The 21,198-nt window shown below is 36.7% G+C and overlaps 1 protein-coding gene across 14 annotated transcripts in view; it reads right to left on the reverse strand.

The window, feature by feature from the left end:
• Positions 1-21,198, reverse strand: part of CADPS2 (calcium dependent secretion activator 2) — a 279,319-nt gene that overhangs the window by 99,692 nt on the left and 158,429 nt on the right. For all 14 annotated transcript variants that reach the window (XM_032442782.1, XM_015852971.2, XM_015852964.2 and 11 more), the window contains exon 9: positions 1,924-1,990. In XM_032442782.1, the coding sequence (XP_032298673.1) occupies positions 1,924-1,990 (67 nt within the window). The remainder of the gene's footprint in view (positions 1-1,923; positions 1,991-21,198) is intronic.

The following is a 21,198-nucleotide window of genomic DNA, read 5'->3' on the forward strand; positions in this document are numbered from 1 at the left end:
GATCTGCCCCACTTGTGTCATTCAGTTGCTTGAACTAGCCCGCATAACTGGGATGCTTAAAAAACCAATTATCTATTAAGCACAAAACTTTTCAATTACTACAACAAAGGAAACGAAAGTGACATAAAATAATCTCTGTTTAGATTACTGGAGGAAGATTATTACCAGTGAGCTTAGCAAACTCAGCTGAAGTTTCTTACCTACCATGTTATATCTCTGTCTTTTCTAGTTTAAAATGAACAGCCATTTAAAGAAATGACTGGATTGTAAAAGGAAGAAAAGCAAATACACTGAAGAGGTTAATATTTCTAGGCTCTGTAACCCTTCTCTAACATCAAACTGTTCTTTCACACATCACTACTAATTTTTAATACATATAGCAATAACAAAGATGCACATTACTCACTCTCCTGAAAAATCAACATTACTCATCTAGTTTCACACCTGAGTTAATTTTCCACAGCATGTGTAAATCATACTGATAGCTTCTGTCTTACAACTGAATTTCATGGCCTTAATATTTTACCTAAAACCTAATGTACAGAGGAAGAATCATCATAAATATATATATGTATATATATATTCATAATATATATATATATAATATTTATATATATCTCAATACAACAGACTGATATTCATTACTGAATGTTTATATTAAATTCATGTGTATGCTCTCCACATTACACACAAAAACATGAGTCTCTTAGGTGTGTGCTATGGTAATACTCAGGGGGCACCTGTGGTTTGGAGGGAGAGGACAAGGCCTTTCTTTTTGTGAAAGGAGGATGTGAAGTAGGAGTGTGAAATAAGAGTATGAAGGACAGGGGGGCCCTCCAATCTTTCCTTTTCCAAGAAGTTATTTTGTCTTCGCATCTGTATTTTCCAATCTTAATTATTCTGATTCTATGATTCTATGATCAATATCCAGGCCAGCTCCCACAGCAGACAGGGAGAAAACAAAACCATCAGTCTTTGCAAGAATAAGATGCAAATACACTCAGCTTTTAGCTTTACTTTGTTAAAGATCTTGTTTGGTACTTCTTCAAGCATTCTTACAACTTTCAAGATGTAGAAGTAGGAATGAGACTTGACAGCATGGTAAAAAAAAGAGTCAGGCTTTCTGTAAAGCAGTCTTAGAAGCCATCATTCCTGTTTACAGGCATCATCCTTAGTATAATGTTATGGGAGATTCACACTTATTTTTCTGTCAACAAAATAAGGGACACATGAAAGAACAGCAACTAAAAGAACATCAACATTGTAACTGCCATCTTCAGACAAGCACAAACAGAAAACATTCACTTTGCCACAAATTCACAGATATCATTTATTTTTCAATTTTGACAACTCAAATGAATCCCAACGTATTAGTCTCACGTTAATGTTGACATTTGTCAGCAAGTGAAAATGCAGCTCAAGTTTTGGACTAAAGGTTATGAACTATCAGTCCAGCACATTTTTTTGCGGCCAAGAAAAAATCCTGCACTAGAGTTTCCACGACCAGTGAATATAACCATTAATTTTACATGCAGGAAATTATTGATGAGATGGAATCAGGGAAACAGTAAGTACAATCCATTTAAAAACCATAACTATGTATGTTTAATTGAGTGTTGACAGAAAGCCATTGCTAGAATGTTTTAAGGTTGCAACAAATGTATTCAGAAATTTCTAGGCTTCACTTGAAACATTTCTCAGTGTAGGGACTGATTTATATAAATAAAACTTTATATAAGTAAAATTCAGTAGCATTTCTGTTTACTACAGATGTATGCATAAAAATATACACATATCCTGGGAAGTCTGAACCTCACAAAAGGCTCGGCAGTAGCGATGAACACAGCAAATTATAAATGGCTCCAGACAACATAAACATGAGAATAAGTACATTTTAATGAAATTTTATGGCAGTCTACTAACCTGAACAAGCACAAAGTAGCGCTTTTTCCACCGCTTCCACACCTTCTGTCCTAGAGCATACAAATATCTGGAAAGGAAATAATAGGGAGAATGTTTGTTTTTTCTTTTAATACTAAGCATGATATTAGGAGGATGCAACTCTTACAAGTGTATTCACTTACCATACCTACTGAGATTCTTTTCTTGTGATTTTTTCTTTCAGTTGCATTCTCAATTAGGCTGTTTAATAATAAAACCAAAATCCAGAAACAAATGACCTCCTGTGTAAGACTAACCTGCTCATCACTTACATTTTACCAATTGTCTCTAGAAAAATAGCATGAAGTAAAACAATTTTACTTCCATCAAGATATTGAATATTAGAAAAGTTAAACTCCCCAGCAGTTTTTTGGTACTTAATTTCCATAGATTTCCCAGTGTTCCTCTAGTTTATGAGAAGCCAGTCATGGTGTCAGCTTGGGTAAATGCTTAAATAACAAAATGCCAGCAAACAGGATCATTAATATTTCCAGAATAAGTGCCCAGTTTCCCAAACATATTATAACATCTTGTAGAGTTAAAAAAATGTTTCTCATCACCTTGGCAATTTCTAGGCTACAATGATTTAACCACAAACATTAAACAGTGGTGAGATAAAACCAAATATGCTGATACCATTTGGTGACACAGTAAGCAACCAGATGCAGCAAGTTTTATAGCATAATAATACTTTTCTGCCACTATGGACATGTTGCAGTGTTATTAACAAAAGCAAGAAGAAAAGGATGGGCAATGGGCTCGTTAGAAAGAGTCCACGAGTAGTAAAGATGTTTAAAGAGATATGAGACCACTTCAGGCTGGCCAATCTCATTGAAGCTTATCTAGTAAAACTACGTGGGTGAAAGGCAGATTCATATTGTTATCAGTGAACACTGGCATTATTACATCCTATATTATGGAGAAGTTATGAGTGTGATTGGTGCTGGTTGGTGGGACGGCTGGTGGGTGAACAGGTACCTTCTGGGAAAGATGAGAGAGACCAGTTCTCTCTACTTTCTGAAGTCATTTGTGGCTCTGTTGCCTTGAGATTTGAATTCAGTGTCAAAAAACAGAGTGATCAGCCAACTGGTCACATGAAACACACAGGTAAGATGCAGGCAAAAACTTTTTTATACCTGTCCTGGGCATATAATCCAACACATTCTTCCCTGCTTTAGATACCATAGAGAAAAGACAAACTTTTATTTAGTATGAATGTTCAGCATAATGCTTCTCATTAACTATGGTGGTTTTGAAGGTTAATTAATGTCTCCCTCATTACCATGACACAGACACTTTGTCCTATGTCATTTTTCTGTAAGAAATACCACACATGGCTCTGCAGTACAGGCAGAACTGTCACAATTTACATCAAATTCATAATCATAACAAAGGGAAGGATACAAAAATTGAAAAAACATAAATAAATAAAAAACATGCACTTATAATTCCTCCTGTAAGATGTAAGTGATTTCATTTCTAGTTCAGGTGTTAAATAACAACTTCCTTGGGAAACAAAGGACAGGAACAGCAACAACACTAATATGAGGTGTTCTCAGATAAAGTTAGGTAACGAAGAAAGGAGCACTTGTGATGCAAATCTGGGATTTGGTACAGAAGTTCACAATGTTATGCCACTTTGTTTTGTAAATTGTTATAAACTCACAGCTATGACCATATGTTACTAATTCCTCTCCCAGGGCCAGCTCTAGCAGGGACAGTATTTTCCAGTGAAGAAAGTTTCAGTCATTTACAGGAGATATAGCCAATACCCATTTCAAGTATACAAGCTCCTGAAATATCAGGAGAAAAATACCTTTATTTAAATCTCAGGTTTACACCCAGAAGGGAATTCTCGGACTCCTAAATCCTATCTGAGATTCTCTTTTTCACTGAAATAAATGGGAAACAAAGGACTTAAGAAAGCTGTTAAACTTGGACAACAATATCTCAGATATCTGTAGAAACTGCAGTTCATGTATAGAAGAGAAAAAATCTACAAAAGAAAGAGTTCATGGAATTAAATAAAACTTAAGTGTCAGAACTAGAGCAGAAAATGAAGAGGTTAACAGATTCAGAAGAAAACTAAGTCCTATAGCTAAGTTTTAGAATGATTTGAGATGAGAAATTGCATTTTTCACAGGTCTCGGTGAAATGTCAGTACCACAACGCACAGAAGCCTCTCACAAACAGAGCTGCATCTTGCTATTTCTCTCTGTATGAGTCCTGTATTCACCTACACTCTTGCTCACTTTCTCCAGCCACAGAGGAGTGCCATTCATGCATAGCATTGTTTGTTCAGATTATTTTAAATACCCTCAGTGGCACTAATAAACACACAGCTGCCATTCCTTCAGATGCTGCGTCTGTCTCTACGTGCAGAACCAAGAAGCAGCTGATACTCAGAAACAGCCAATACAGTGTTACTAAAATTAATCACATCATTTGCTACAACTTTCCTGTCTTTAATTTAGGTTATAAAGTTGGGACCATCAAAAATAGTTTTTTAATTACTACTGTTAAGCCATACACCAAGAAGAAAGACATGGAGATGATTTTCCTGTATCTGAGCACAAGGATAGTAATTGCTTTTTATTAAAATAGAATATTTATTATTATTATTATTACTAGACCATATGTTGTTACTTTTTCAATGAGCTAACTGACAAGATCTGGGAAAGGATTGGTTTTCTGATGCCCATAGCGATACATAAATATGACACACTTCTATTTTGTGAAAAAAAATATGAATATTGTAATAGGTATGTATACATTACACCTATAATGGTATAAGCATGTATTAGAAAATGTACTGATTGTATGCTTGGTTGTCTTACTTTTTGAATGTCCATATTACCATTAATTTAAGACCATTTCACCTGCTTTTCTACATCAGAGAAAATAGGACCTTAATTATGAATACTGAATCACAAAGTGCTACACCAACATAAAGACTTTATGGCCATTTTTCAGACACTATTAATATTCAACCAAATGTGCAAACCATTCTCTCACCTTCCAAAGACTTACGCTGTTAAAAACCCACAGTTTTTGTTTTTTGAATATGCTTTAATATTGTCTTATTTCTTTTCTCTCACTCACAAATAAAAAAGTACCAGTCTGATCAGCATTAAGACACAGATCAATCTGATTATACTTCACAGTACATGCACTGCAATAGAAATATAAATGTCTAATAAAGTTCATTTTTTCAGGGGGAAAAAAAAAAAGAAGTAATTCCATTGCTACAGCCAAGTACACTTGGATAACAATGTTTCCTATATCAACTTCTCTCCCTTAGTATCCCTTTGTACTCTGGGGGGAGAATAGGTAACATCAAACAGAACAATCACTGAACAGAACTTATTTTCTTATCAAAGTCTGACCACCACTAAATTTTAAATAAGTAAGGTTTGAATATTTTTCAAAGCACATTTCCTTGTCTTACAAAAATTCAAAACCACATCACTAAATAATTAGCATTCAGTTTCAATTAAGTGGTGACATAGACAGGAAAGAAGATGGAAGCTTATTTGCTTTTTGTCCACAGTGAAAGAGTGCAGGGTTCTACTTTCTGATGAAAAAAAATCAGCATTAATGAAAAGCTGAAAAACATAATTGAGTGTGGAATACTGGAGCTATTCACTGCTGGAGAAACGAGAAAGGACTTATTACTTCTACAGAGATCATTTTTAGACGAGCCTTTTTATTCCAAGGAATGAAGCAATCTATCTACATCTTGAATGATAAATTCTCTACTTGTAAAAAGCTTCATTTATCACAAACAATGAAAAAAATATAGAAAGAAAAATCAATAAGCGTAGCAGTTTAGTCCAGCAAAGGCCTTTCTTAAAGAGAAACCTCAGTCAAGGTTGAAAGAGCAATTAATGCAGTCTCAAAAATCTGGGCCATTCTGATAGAGTTCGGTTAACACGTGGCAGAAGTAATCATCCACTTGTGAAAATGATTTTCAGTTCATTCTCAAACACCTTTCAGACACTCATGATCCCATTTAGCTGACAACAATACAGGCTATCTGTGGGCATCATTGCATTCGATGTGAGAACCAATGGGGACCAAATGCCCACAGGCACTTTCAGTCATCCCTGCACGCCTGCATAAAAGGAATCTTCCTTGCACCGCATTCCTTCTTTTATTTAACCCCACAAGATTAAGCCATTTTTTGCCTTCAGTTGAGGACGAGAGAGAAAACTGATTCAAGACAACAATATGACCTGGGTCATAAGAAACCTAGCAGTAAACATTCTCGGATTCATTTTAGTATCTTCTGTACTCTTGAGAAACAGGACTAAATAAGCCTTGAACAGATGGAATGAAAAAAAAAATCAGCCTAAACTTCTATTGTAATTATGACTGCTAAGGATATAGAAAACTTGAAGAATGTCAAGTAATACAAACACCCCAACCATAGCAAACAGTTCCATCTATTCCAATGAGCAAGATACTCATAATATGAATAGAAAAATGAGCTTCTTCTTTTTTTTCTTTCTAAACAACTTCTCTCTTATAGTATAAATGGATAAATATATGCTGGAAAGTCAGATATCCCTATATTCTTTCACAGTAATAACTCAACACACTCTGAAGAGCTCCAGCATTTGTGAATATGCATACCAGCACTTACAGAGCTTGTGAAGTAACTGCAAAGGCAACTTGAGAATTACTGATCCAGTTCATGTCATACCATGAAATATGCTTGCTATGTAAAGGGAGAGTGTTTATCAAGACAATAAAATATATCCTTTAGTCTTGAGACAATTCCAGGTAACAAAAGAATGATATTATTCAGATACAATGCAAGAAGTGTTCTGATTCTGAAGTAGTTTAATTGTAAAGTAAACAGGTAATGTAGCACAACTGTGGGACATTCATTCTCTGTATTTTTTTTATGTGGTTTACTTCTGAGCAGAGTCTGATCCCAGGGACCAAATAACAGTGGTTGCAACATACGTGGGGAACTCCTGGAGCTCATCTCTTGGTTTAATTTCCTCTAAAATGATTGCAGTCTGTGAACACAAAGTGTTCCACGAGGTGAAATGAAGCAGAGTAAGGAGAAACAACTAAGAGATTGGTTTCAAGTGTGACAGCCTAAATTTATTTTTTTCTAGTAGAGGTACTAGAAAAAAGTTTCAACTGCACTCCTCTCCCTTTAGCATCCAATTGGGCTGTATCAGAGGTTGTTTATACTGCCAGGTCTTAAAACAACGCATCCTGAGCAATCAAAAGTATCTGGGCATCCGGCCTGGACACCTTTGCAAGTACATGACACTGCAATTAGATAGAAAAAGTGGTGACTTTTTTTTTTTTTTTGCCAGGCAGGAAGTGATATTATTTATGATCTAAATTGCCAAGGACCTGCTAAAATGAAAAATCTACTTTTGTTGCTAGGTCATACACTGCCACTGATGGAATCAGTTAAAACACCCTCGTTCAGTGTCACAGTGGTATTTAAAAACAGAAATCAATGAACTAAGCTGACAACCAATGAAACTCCAATTCTGGTGAGTCTGTGTTGAAAATACTCTGCTCTGAAAGGGAGGCCACTAAAAGCAGTGAACTCTTTTAGGAATGTTAGTTGGTTTTGATTATCTCTGGCAGGATACGCATTTCATTTCACTGTCTAGAATGCTTTACTTCTGAATTGATATAAGCTTAATTTCTTGAAGAACACGGACCTCATCAGAGCTAATCCTAAATATCAACAATTGGGTTTTCATAACATTTGTTGTGATCATCACTAGTAGGCATCTTAAAATTTGAAAACAGATGATATGAATAAGAATTTCTACATCTAGAGGTCCTGAAAAAGTAGATAAGGTGACATTCACTGAATACTGAAATACTTCTGTGGCTATCAGAACATACTTGCAAATGCTTGTTTACAGTCAGACAAAAGTTCTCATTCTAAAGCTCAGTTCAGAATAGTGTATACTAGTCAGGTCTGTGAGGTAAAGCTTCTGTGGATGCAAAGAAAAACAAATTTCATTCCAGTTGCACTACAGCAAGTCCAGCATGACAAGTCATAGAATAAAACTATAGCAGTGGGGGGAAATTACAGTTACCATTTTGGAATTTGTATACAATCAATGAAATAGCAAAATCTCCCTACTTTGCAAAAAGCTGTTAGTAAACCATAGATAAAATGTATTTCTCAGAGGCTGGGTTAAGCTTAAAACGGAGACAAGGATTATACAAATACGCAAATACAGTCCTGTGGATAAACACAGTTTCTTTGCCCTTCACCAATTAGGTTCAGCTTTTCATGAAGGCACATTCATATGCTCTGTGATAAATACAGGGTGTTTTTAAACTCACTATATTTAAATTGGATTTTGTATGACATCTCAACACTGGTATTAGGGGAGCCCAATTAGCAGAGCGCTCATCACAGAAACTGCCTCTGATCTCAGCATATACAAAACAGAAATTCTAAGGACCTATTCATACTGATACTCTTTATGAATGAAACATATATCTGTAACTTGACAATCTATATATCATTGCTATTAAATGCCCAACTTAATTGCTTTCCCATTTAATTGTGATTTTAGTCTTTTAGTCTACCAGACTCCACATAAACATTGGAACCATACTTGTTTCTATCCAAAACAACAGCAGAAAAAAAACCCAAATGATGCTGCCTGTATAGGTAGCTGCTGACTGTCTCCATTGCACCTCTAGCAACTCTAAGGATTATAGGAATAGTGCCAGACATTAATTTCCATTTTTACAAAGCAAAGCAATGGTTATGGCTTGTTTCCATGAACTCAAATTAGTTAGATTTCATTGTGCATTTCATGCATTCCTGGAAGGGCTTGTGAATGAGAAATGCACTCAGTTCATGCAAAGAAACCACATCAGGCTCAGAGTCCTTGCCCTGCAGGTGGGTGGAGTATGGAAAAGAACAGAGAGAGGCCATTGTTACACACTTCCATCACCTGCTGCTGGCTACAGTAGATGTGATACAGAATTAGATGTACATTTGTTCCTACATCACAAGGCCAATCTAACATTCTGATAAGAGATATTCTGCACTGGAAAACTTGTCAGTGTAGAGTGGTCACTGTAGGTGATCTGACACTTGGACTTGTTGAACTTCATCCCATTGGCTTCAGGCCAGCTCTCCAGCTTGTCCAGATCCCTCTGTAGGGCATTCCTACTCCAGACAGATTGACACCTCATGCCAATTTGGTGTTAAATAAAAACATTCAAATGGACTGTCCGTGCACTAGAGTTATTAAACTGCAGCTGATTCGCAATTGGACCTGTGGGAGAAGCACTTGAAGAATGCAGAATTTACCACTTGTGAGGAGGCATGTGAGCCATCTACTGCAGTCAGCCCATTTCTGCTGCACAGGACTGCTCTGTCCAGCAACTGTCTCCCAAAAACATCAATCCTAAAGTGATATTCGACAGTAACACTGTTGATAAACATATATATATATATAAAGACAAGAAAAAAGAACGCAAAACTTTCTTCTAAAATTGACCGTGTATACACATAGAGAAAAATACTTCCACTCTGAGCTGCTAAAAAGCAACAAATGGCAATTTCTACAATTAACACGCAATTATTTTCTCTGTATTCGCTAGGAAAATACACACTTCTCTAAACTGTAAAAGCTTTCACAAAACAATGTAAACAATCAAAAGTGAGATTCATGCAGCTGAATCGTGGTCCCGTCTTCTCCCTTATTTTAACCATGCTGCCCTCCAGTGGATGTCAAGGTATGTATGATGCAATGCCTCAGTCTACAGAAATCTATTTCACCTTGATCCCTGCTACCTGCATTGTGACTGACCTGAACAGGAAAGAAAATGCAAGGGTGAAACCATAACAAGAGGTTAAATTAAGCTTCAGGGCAAGGACTGTAAAACTTATATTTGAGCTTCAAAATGGGTATTTTAAGTACAATGCCTTATTATTCCACAAGTCGTGTATATATGGGAGCACAGAATCATACATATTATCAATACGTTTACTCTCAAATTAGGGTGAGAACGTTCACCGCATAAAGACACGTTACTTCATCTGTGTCAATACAATTCAATGCATATCATATAAAGATTATCCAACAACTAAGAAGGAATGAAAACTATTTGCAAAAGTAGTGGTACTTGGAAAAATGAGAATGTGCCAAACTGGTACAATTATACATATATTTTTTTTTCTGGTATAGAGAAATCAAATTCACTGTGAGGAATTATGTTTTTCAATAATAATAGTTTTCATAATAAAATGGTTTTGAATAGAAGAATCTAAAACTATTCAAAGAAATTGTCTCACGGAGAAAAAAAAATAAGCATTTTTGATCAACTGCATTTCCACAGCAGCTTCTTTAAAGTGAGCTCTGTTACTACTTAACTGGAAATTAACATCATGTCCTAAAGGATTCATAAAATTTGAACTCACACTGTTATAATTATCAGCATTATCAAATCATAGATCTCAAACATGGGTACAGATTAGGTAACAAAAGCACAAGTACAACAGCTACAGTGACACAAGGCTGTTTCTCTTCCATAAGTAAATTTATAAATGTTGAAACAAATTATAAATAAAGTCTTAGTGATAAGGAATGTTTAAAATACATTTCTCTTTCTGAAGAAATACTAGTATTCCTGAAGTCTACAAAGAGTGATACTGTCTGGCTTTTAAATCCAATGTTATTAAGAAAACACCGTTTTTTTCAGAAACATTTTTGTCTTTAATGTAGGGTTAAAACTATGAAAACTGCTAAAGTTTAAATCAAGATATTCCAAGTCAAAATGTTTTAAACATTACTGAAAAAATTAAAATAAACAAAAGTCTTGGGAAAGAAAAAATGGTAAGAAAGCATTTTGCACAAGACATTTAGTACAGTCACATGCTATTTTGTTCCAATTAGAGAAGCTGCTAACACGCCATATCAATAAAAAACAATTGACTTAAGTAGTGGGGCTAATTAAATGAAATAAGATAATTAAATGCTTCTCAATGTATAATAAAAAGTGATGGCTGAAAGTGTTCCATAATACTGTCTTTTTGTTTTCCTATTATCTGCTTTTCTGCAGAGTTATAGTCAGTGCGCCTATATGCATAAAAGACAGATAGAGTCCAGATGTTAACGTGTTGGTGGCAGGAATCAGGTGTTCAATTAAAATGTACTGAGTGTGCAACGGAAAAACCCAAGCCTTCCACTAGGTAGAACACATACGGCTCAATTAAAAATTAATGCAGCACTTGAGATTGAATTGTACACTCACATTCATAACGGTAATGAAATTCCTCATGACATATGACTATTTTATTAGCTTAGTCATAATAGTAATCTAAGAATCAGTGTTATTTTCTGTTTTAGTAATGGTAAAGCATCATTTATGCAATTTTTGTTTCCTCTCTTACAATAACTCTTTTAATGTGTAAGCAGTGAATGAAATAAAATCAACTGTAATCGTTTTAGACGTTTAATTCAATCATATGTTCTCAGCTTAATACTAGTGAACAAGTTCAACTTCATTTAAGTGCATTCTTCATTCAGATTTTTTTTTTCCTAAATGGTTTGACAGAAAGATCCTTAAAATGACATCTCATGATCCTGTAACATGCTGTTGGTTACCAGCTGACTGTCCTTAACCTGAAAGGAATTATTCTGTAGTCTAAGTGCAATGGAAATTTGCTTGCTTTTCAAAGCTAAGATTTAGAAGCAGGTGAAATAGGTGAGGGCCACAAACATCCAGTTTTAGAGGAGACTGGCCCTCAGGAGTGCAGCCATAAGGAGAACACATCCTTGACTAGAGTTCTCCATGCCAGCACTAGCACAAACTTCGCTGTATTTGCTTCTACTTGGTCAGTGGCATGGGGACAGTCCACTTTAATTATTTTTTAAATCTTAAAACAATGTAAAATTTAAGTAAAGCCACAAATGGATCAACTCTTGATAATAGTAGTAATTTCTAAGCCAATGATTTAGCGAACAAGGACTACCATAGTTTCATATTAAGGGTTCTGTTCAGTTCCCTCACCAGAACCATAAAGTTTTACATCTTCAGAATAAACTTTGAAAAGAAGCAGATGGCAGTTTTAGGCTGGCAGTCTTCAAATGCTATCAGAGGAATTCTCCAGCTGGCAAAGGAAGGGAAGTTGCTCTGACTCCAGTGGAGACTTTGCAGTGGAATTCAAACCCACACCTTCCAGAACACTTCCCCTGCCAATCTGTCCCCAGTTTACTCCACAAAAGCAGCATGAAAAGATAATCTGACAGGTCTTTAATGACAGGTCTTGCTCCAAAGGTGAGCCATAAACAAGATTTCACAAACCATTTCACATGCATTTTTTTCACTTACCTTCTCTTCATCACTTAGGCATGAAGCGGAGAAAATCCCTTACATTATGAAAAAGACAAAGCAGTACTACCTCACTCAACAGGTAAATAATTTAAGATAAGATTATCTTTAAACAGGTTTGCAACAGTAAGTATATGAGAAGATTCTTTGCTGTGCAGAAATTCTGCAGAATACAGAAATTTTCATTTCATTTTCCTTCGTTATTTAAAGGAAAAGCTGCAGAGTGGGCTAGTTGGGCCTGGATGCTTTCCTCTACAAACTACTGCAAGACGGACCCAAGAGACACTGACAAGATGGCATAGTGTGGAACTGCCAGTTCAATTGTACTGATGTTTAATGGGATGTGGACTATTTCAAGGGAGCTAGCTGTGATAAATACATTACTTGGACAAAACAATGGTAGTGTGCTGCCATGGATGCTCTACTGCTAGGTCAGAAACAAATGCAAAACTGTAACAGGAATGCATAGACAAAAGAATGTGGCCTGCAGGTTGAGAGAAGTAATCTTTCACCTCTGCTCTACACCAGTGAGGCAACATCTGGAGTACTGTGTCCAGTTCAGTAAACTGTTCCTCATTTCAAGAAAGGAAAGGAACTTCTAGGGAGAGACCAGCAGAGTGCCACAAAGATGAGGAGGGGCCTGAGGAACCTCCCTTATGAGGAAAGGCTGAGAGACCTGGGGCTGTTCAGCCTGGAGAAGACTGAGAGGATAAACTTATAAATGCATAATGAATGGGGCCAAATTCTTTTTAGCAGTGCCCAGTGACACAACAAAGGTTAATGGGCACAAAGTGGAACACAGTTCAATACAAACATGAAGAATTTCTTTAAGTGTGATGGAGCACTAGCACACACTGCTCAGAGAAGTTGTAGTCTCCTTCTCTTCAGATATTCAAGACCAGCCTTCACACTTTCCTATGCAAATTACTACAGGGAATCTGCTTTAGCAGTGTGTTGGACCAGAGGTATCTGCCAATCCCTATAATTCTGTCCTTCCATAGTCACTGAAATTATAGTATTGTAGAGAAATAAACATATTAAAATTGAGGTTTTTAAAAAAGTTCTACCTTTAAGTATCACAAACCCTAACACGGACAAAAATTAGGTGAATACTGTCTTCATGCAAGTAACAGATGGATAATGCAAATGACATAAGGACATAACACAGGCAGGTGGCATGCCCCTTAATGGTACTGGCACTCTCTGAAGAGAAACAATGCTCAGCCATGCCAGACCATATGTAACGTCAGTGTATGTTAGGTGGAAATAACTCTTAAATTCTATGTCACAGAGTAGCGTGGGATACCAAGAAGTCAGTCAGACCACTGGGTAAGAAAAGCTAATAACTAACCGCATCTCTAACCTGACCTGAGCTGTGCTGATTTGTAGAATCAAGAATGAAGCCACATAAAAATACTCTAAGATCATTATTTCAGTAATTTTCAATGGTATTTGGTATTGCAGTCTGGGAAAATAATCATATTGTTTAGACATTCTTGCAAGTACCTTCATGGCTACAGACTCATGAACGTAAGGGAAGTTTCCAGACAACTTTCAGAAGGAATTTTGATGGCCAAATAAGATAACACTTACAACGCAAACTAAATACTCAAATATGTAATATGTTATACCAAATGTAATTTTGTATAGGTTATTAAGCAGGGAAATTTAAGCACTATTTTATTCATTTTAAATAACAGGCAGACATATACAAAAACCCACCCAGACACTTTCCTGTGTAACCAACTGTAGGGAACCTCCTTTAGCAGGAGTCTGGACTTGATTGTCTCCAATGGTCCTTTCCAACCCCTATGATTCTGTGATTTACAAGCACAAAGTTTCACAGGAATATTTATTTCATGTATTTTCAGGATTGAACTTGCATAGCAGCAGGATCTCTGCTAGGAGAAATGTAAACCTTTCAGTCTCTTCCACTTCAGAGCTGGTGAAGATTGTGGCACTGGACACTGACAAAATGGGCAGTCATGCAGCATCTTGACATGGGTATCAACAGCAGCTTTGCAGGGTGTCACTGCCTCCAAGGACAGGGTTTCCACCACCTCTCTGGCCAATCTGTTTCAGCTCCTCACCATTCTTACTGTGGAAGACTTTTTGCTTATGTCCAACCTAAAGTACTCAGTCAATCAGTCTCTTATGCTGTGATGGTGCAGTCTAATTTATTTAAGTAAGGAATCAGAAATCAGGCTTTTGGTCTGAGCACAGCATAGAGGTAAACCTCCAGAGACAAGCCAAGCCCAAAGAAGAAGAGTTTATGATCCAGAGAACCTGAGACACAACAGCTTTAAAGAATGCTTAGGAGGTAACATGGTACAAAAACCCAGTGCACAGAAACTGAATCACTGCCAACACAGTCAGCTTACTCCAATCAATTATTCCACAAGGTTAGGAAGGCATTTTGCAGTAGTGAATCAAAGCAGGATCTGCCATACACGCAGGATCCACGGTGATAGGACAAGGAGAAATGGTTTCAAACCAAAAGGAGGTATATTTGGGTTGGATATAAGGGAAAGGCATTCTACAGTGATGAGGCACTGGAACAGGTTACCCAGAAATGCAGTGGAAACTCCATCACTGGAGACATTCAGGCTGAAGAGGGTCTGAGCAACCTGATCTATCTGTGGATGGCCCTATTCACTGCAGGGGAATCAGAATCAGACTGGATGACCTTTAAAGCCCCCTTCCAACTCATTTTTAAAAGACTGTAGAATCATGATGTAAATGTAAGTTTTTAAATCTGTTCTTCATTATTTTATGTTATGCTTTATAAAGTTACAAGGAAAAAAAAAAGATTATTATTATTTTTTTTAAAGAAGAAATATACTTTAAGGGTTTTTTTCTTCTTTTTTTTTTTTCTTTTTTTCTTTTTTTTACTATTAACCTTGCTTAACCCGTATATCTTCTTCACATAAAGTATGTTGTGGTTAAGGTAAGTGAGTTTGGATCTAAATTTATATCTCAGCTTTTACAAATATTTCAGATTAATTACTATGGAATGAATGAAGAATGACACCTTAATTAGTAATGCTTCTCTTGGCAATTAGGATTCTTTTGGCTTTTCTCAGCAATTAAAGTGGCAGTGGCATATCATTAAGGTCTTCAAGATTTCCCATGCCTCCTCAGAAGCAATTACTGTGGGAAGAACTAAAAATCAGGTTCATAGCTATAATCTGCTCTCTAAGGATCTAGTAGTAGGATAAACACTTTTGCTTCTTCCTTCCATAGTAATTTCACATTAACCCGTCATCATTATCCAATCAATCACTAATGTAACTTTAACGTGTCATTTTCCATGAAGTCCAATTTTCATTTTTATCAAGAAACTGACTACGGCCAATTGATTTTTCAGAATTGTACTATATTAAAATAATGTAAATGAAGGCACATTAGCACTTTTCTCTGTGGCAAAATGCTGATATTCATTTGTCACAATAAAATACTAGCATTTATCACAATGCAAAATAGCATAACAGAAAATACTGCTCAGAGGCAGACTGGAATGATAATAATAAAGCATTCATACACTGGTAAAATTAAAATCAAGCCATTCCATCTTGCTGCTTATAAGATATGTAGGAAATTGCTACCTTAGTATGAATATGCTCAATGGCCTTATGAAAATAAAATTGAGTACGAGTTTGTCAGAATTTAGCAAGAAATAGAAGATAATTATAGCAACAGGAATAACATTTTTGACCTTCTGACTAAAGAGAAAAAAAATATACACCACTGACTGCTATTTGAAATCAACTTCAAATTGCTTATTAATTATGGATGGAATATTGACCAATATTTCCACTGGACTGAAAAGTCACTGCTTTATTTTTAAATTATTGTGTTTGTTTCTCATTTTCCAAAGAAAAAAAGGGGGAATATCCCCTTTTATATCTCGTGCTGGATGTTGCAGAAGATAATTTATTCTGATAACAGAAGTAAAAACTTACGCACAGTGAGGTACAGGCTGCCCTGTGGCTATTGGGTCTGAAGACCTTTATTTCAACTCGCTGGTTCTTTTGAAGATCATCCAAAAAAAATTAGGAAATATTACTTCTCAGAAAGGGTGGTCAGGCACTGGAATGGACTGCCCAGGGAGGTGGTGGAGTCACCAACCCTGGGGGTGTTCAGGGAAAGACTGGATGACTGGATGCTGTGTTGAGGGACATGGTTTAGTGGGAGCTATTGGTAATACACGAATGGTTGGACTGGATGATCTTTTAGGTCTTTTCTAACCTTGGTAATTCTATGATTCTATTCTATGAAATATGAAAAAAAGATTTCTCTCACATAAGGGCATATTCATAATTCTATGATCATTAGTGTTTTGGTCTTGGATCTCTGGTGTCAACAACCATCACATTACACATTACAGTTGCAATGAAAGGCAGTTTCCTCTTCCTAAGTAAATAGCTCAAGTCTTATTTAAAAAAAAAAAATAAAAAAAATAAAAATCATAGAATTACTCAGGTTGGAAAAGACTTCAAAGATCATCAAGTCCAACCTCAGCCTAGTACTCTAACAACCCTCTGCTAAATCATCACTGAGCACCACATCCAAATGGCTCTTAAACACATTCAGGGATGGTGACTCAACCACCTCTCTGGGGAGCCTATTCCAGTGCTTAACCACCCTTTCTGTAAAGAAGTGTTTCCTAACGTCCAACCTAAACTTACCTTGGCACAACTTGAGGCCATTTCCCCTCGTCTTGTCACCTGTCACCAATGAGAAGAGACTTGCCCCACTCTCACTGTAACCATCTTTCACATACTGTAAGAGAGCAATAAGGTCTCCCTTCAGCTTCCTTTTCCCCAGACTAAACACTACATGCATCTCCTTAAGCCAATATATCATGACAGGCAATACTGATGGTGCTGGTGATCTTGGTATAGAAAATAACACCACTAAATCCCCATATAGACATCCTCACATGGTCTGAAATATTTTGTTTAGATAAAGGAAAAACAACAGCAGCTCTATACTTTTTTCTGGATATGTCTTTACTAGAGAAAACCCTTAAGATTTGCCTGCTTTTGTTCATCTTCCTTACAGTCAGCGTCTTAGGGTATAAAAAACTCCTGAGAACCACACACACTACAGAAAGAGGTTTTTACATTAACTAGGGCTCTAATTTTGTCACCAATCACAAACTAAAACAACACACTATGCCATTTACCAGCAATGAGAGAGACAGGACAAGCTGGGTACACTATAAAATCATAGCTAAAAGAAAGTGACTTAATTTTGCCTAGAGCCAGATGACTTGCATACACACTTGAATCCCACGATGGGCTCATGCAGCAGACTGGAAGAAATACAGTATGTCCTGCAGTGTTTCAACATGTTAAAATGAGATTTCATAAGCCAAAATCTGACATAACCACAGGCTATGAACCTTCTTGGTTTTACAATTAAGAAATTGAGACTCAGGTGAAGACAGACCAAGGTTCTCTATTGGCAATCAACCTTTACTCTCATGTCAGAAATGAGTAGCAGAGGAATTACCTTTTCAGTAGAGGCACAAAGGTATTTTCCTAAATTCCACTTTGTGTATGGATTATAGCTCATCTTACAACACTGGAAGACTTGGCACTGCTTGTGTCAGTGGGCAATTTCTGTCAGATATCTGTAAACATATTTAACTCCTAAACATATTTGAAACGAATTAGGGAGTAATTCTACCAGAAATTGTAATTGAAATCATAATGAAAATTGATATACCCCTTCTCATAGATCTAACATTCTTATGATAAGCAAGTACTAAGAACAAAATAGAGCAAAGTTACAGATGTTAAGAAATACAAATCAAGAATCTCTGCTCCCAAACTGCAGCATCTGTATACGCTGAAGGACTGTAACTACCATGCTGGAAACTGTAAACTACCATCAGCATAGGCAAAAAAATCATCACACGGATTACTTGAAATTCTCACAGATCTTTATAAGAGCTCATGTGCATACACAATGCTACTTATTAGTATTTGCAACTAGAAATAAATATCACTAAAAGTGAAGATGATATCTCTCTAAGCTCGTGGCTATCTGTAGATAAATTGCCTTACTATCTATCAAAGTACTCTAAGTTTTTTGTAAAAGAAACAGATTTTAAAAGCCACTTGAGTAGCTACGCATAATCTATACCCCTGAACTCAATACACAGAGAGGACTCACAAGCAGTGTCCTTTCTTTCTTTTTTTTCTTCCCCTAAAGCCAATGCCTTTGTTTTCAGAAACCATCCCATCAAGGTACTGTTCCATATAGGGCTGCTTCTGAGAGAACTCTAAGTACTCTGATACAGGCTAACTACTTATACTTCAGGCTAAAGTGAGGAAAGGATTCCAAATTATCTGATGTGATGTAAAGACTTGTAAAATCCAAACAAGCTCAACAGTTCCTACATGTTACTTTGCTTAAACTTCCCAGGCTTAACGTTCATAAACTAAAAACTGAGACTTCTGCCACAGGATGGCGAGAGCCCTGCTCTCTGCAGTAGCAGCTGAAGTCAGGGCTCTGCTTCCCTCTTTCAGACTGGAAGCAAAAGTGTAATAGCAGCAAACAGAAAGCTAGATGGTGCTAACAGACTTACTTTATGGTTTCAACCAGATGTGAGAAAAAGTTGCAAACTTTGCTAATGAGAAAAGCACTTTTGGTAACTGCTGTAAACTAAAGTAGAAAGTTACTGTTTTTATCTAACAGAAACTGGTAGTAATTTAATATACCTGTGGTACATATTATCATGCATAAAAATATATTAGAAATGTTTTTTTTTTTTTTTTTTTTTAATGTTTGATACATAAAGCTTCCCAAAAGTTTTCTTCTCTTTGAAAGAATTTGATACCTACTGCTTCTAACTTAACCCAAGATGTTACCTTAGCTGTAGGCCAGTCTCCATCTAATTATTTCCACAAAGATAAAGAAAAATATTCAGAATTATTCTGCTGTATGTCTGTGCACAGAGGAAGGTCTGAAAGCAGACATGAATTCACTGTATTACAACACAAAGGCCCGTTTGCAGCAGAGACCATGCTGCACATGCTGAGAAGTATGACTGCATTCTTGCCATCTTTATCTGTCAAAGTAGCCCAGGCCTGAATCAGAGTTTGCCCAGACAACGCATAACATCTGGCAATATATCATTCTGGCTGACTTCAGAGTCTGTGTAGCTCTCCTCAGCTGACTTAGGAGCTGGCTAGTAGATATGACAGTTTGTCCTGGTGACTACAGCTGTGCAACAACAGAGGAGGCAGCAGATCCTAATGTTATGCTCAGCGCTGTCACTGAATCACCTTGGGGGATTGCTATGCAGTCCTGTGCTTCATCTTACTCATCTTTAAAATAGAGTTTATGATACCTATTGTATGGGAAACTGTTGATCACAGCCTGAACCTCTGACTGACCACCTGAGGCAAGCAATGAGTCAGCTGTGAGAGCACAGGTGAAGGTAATTCAGCTGTGGTACCGTAAGGGGTGGAGCTTGGCTCCACCTCTCCTAGATCCCTAGATTTAAGGGCTGACTGCCACTGAGGAAGGATCTCTTTCTCTGGAGATTGTTCCTTCATGGAGTTTACTGCAAGCCTTCAGCATCAGTGAGCATTTCCATTTATAGATCATCTTCCCATCATGATAATCTTTCTTAATAAAACATCTGTTTAAACCTCTGTTTACCTATTAATTGTCAAATGAACACCTGCCTTCTACTCCAGTGGACTCCTCTATCAGTAGGTGAAAAGTGTTACAAAAAATGAGGAGAAAGTTACTTAATCTCTAATTTTGCATTTTGGAAGACTGTTATCCATGGCCATAATCCAACAGATATTCTTTAGATGTAACACTACAGCAACAGCAGGGGAAATGTGACTTTAGTAATACAAGCACAAGGAGCTGTATTTATTGTTCATAAACACTCTCCTAAGAATATTTCAGTCACCCTCAGGTACAACAGGTGAAAAACTTAAAATGTTTTTAAAGTTGATGGTGATCCTTGTATTCTTGAAATAAACCTACACTACTAGAAACAATTTGAGAGGAAAAAATAACTTCAAAAATAACTACACAATTTTGAAGAGTATAAGTTCAAATAAAAGTTGACAAAAATAACTACTCTGCTGAAAAGAGAGAAGACAACAAGAGAGTACAAGCGAGACATAGAGTTACTGGAGAGTCCAACAAGGGGCCATGAAGGTGGTAAGGAGACTGAAGCATCTCTTAAGAGGGGAGGCATAGAGATCTGGACCCATTCAGCCTGGAGGAGGTTCAGGAGAATCTCATCAATATGTGTAAGTACCTAAAAGAAGGGTGCAAATGGGCCAGTGTCAGACACTTTTCAGTAGTGCCCAGTGCCAGGACAAGAGTCAACAGGCATGAGCTATCACACAGGAGGCAGTTCTTTACTGCGTGGGTGACCAAGCACCAGCACAGACTACCCAGAGAGGCTGTGCAAATCTTCAGAAGTTGCCTGGATATGGACGCAGGAACCCAGCTCTGGGAGTCCCTGCTGGAGCAGGAGTTGGGCTAGATGGACTCAGATGTCCTTTCCCATTTCAGCCACTCTGTGATTCTATGAACAATTCCAAATGCAACATGTCATAAAGCAGAATACATAGGGATGAGTTTTGCCATTTAATCTTAGAGAATGTTCTGGACAAGAGCTATGCTTACGCAATTTACTTTGGGAGTCAAAAGTAAATATTATTATCTTGTAATATTGTCTTGGATAGGCTGTTCAATTGGTAAGAATTTCATTTAACATCATTTTTTTATTTCACTCTTTCAGTTATATTATTAAACATGACTAATAAAAAAAAAAAAAAAAAAGAAAGCTATGAGATTAAAATATCAGAATTCATCTTGCATTTCCAGTTTGAAAGCAAGTACCTCTCAGTAACCACTAGGCTACGC

The sequence above is a fragment of the Coturnix japonica genome, chromosome 1, assembly GCF_001577835.2.
Source record: "Coturnix japonica isolate 7356 chromosome 1, Coturnix japonica 2.1, whole genome shotgun sequence".
In the NCBI taxonomy this organism is placed as follows: domain Eukaryota; kingdom Metazoa; phylum Chordata; class Aves; order Galliformes; family Phasianidae; genus Coturnix; species Coturnix japonica.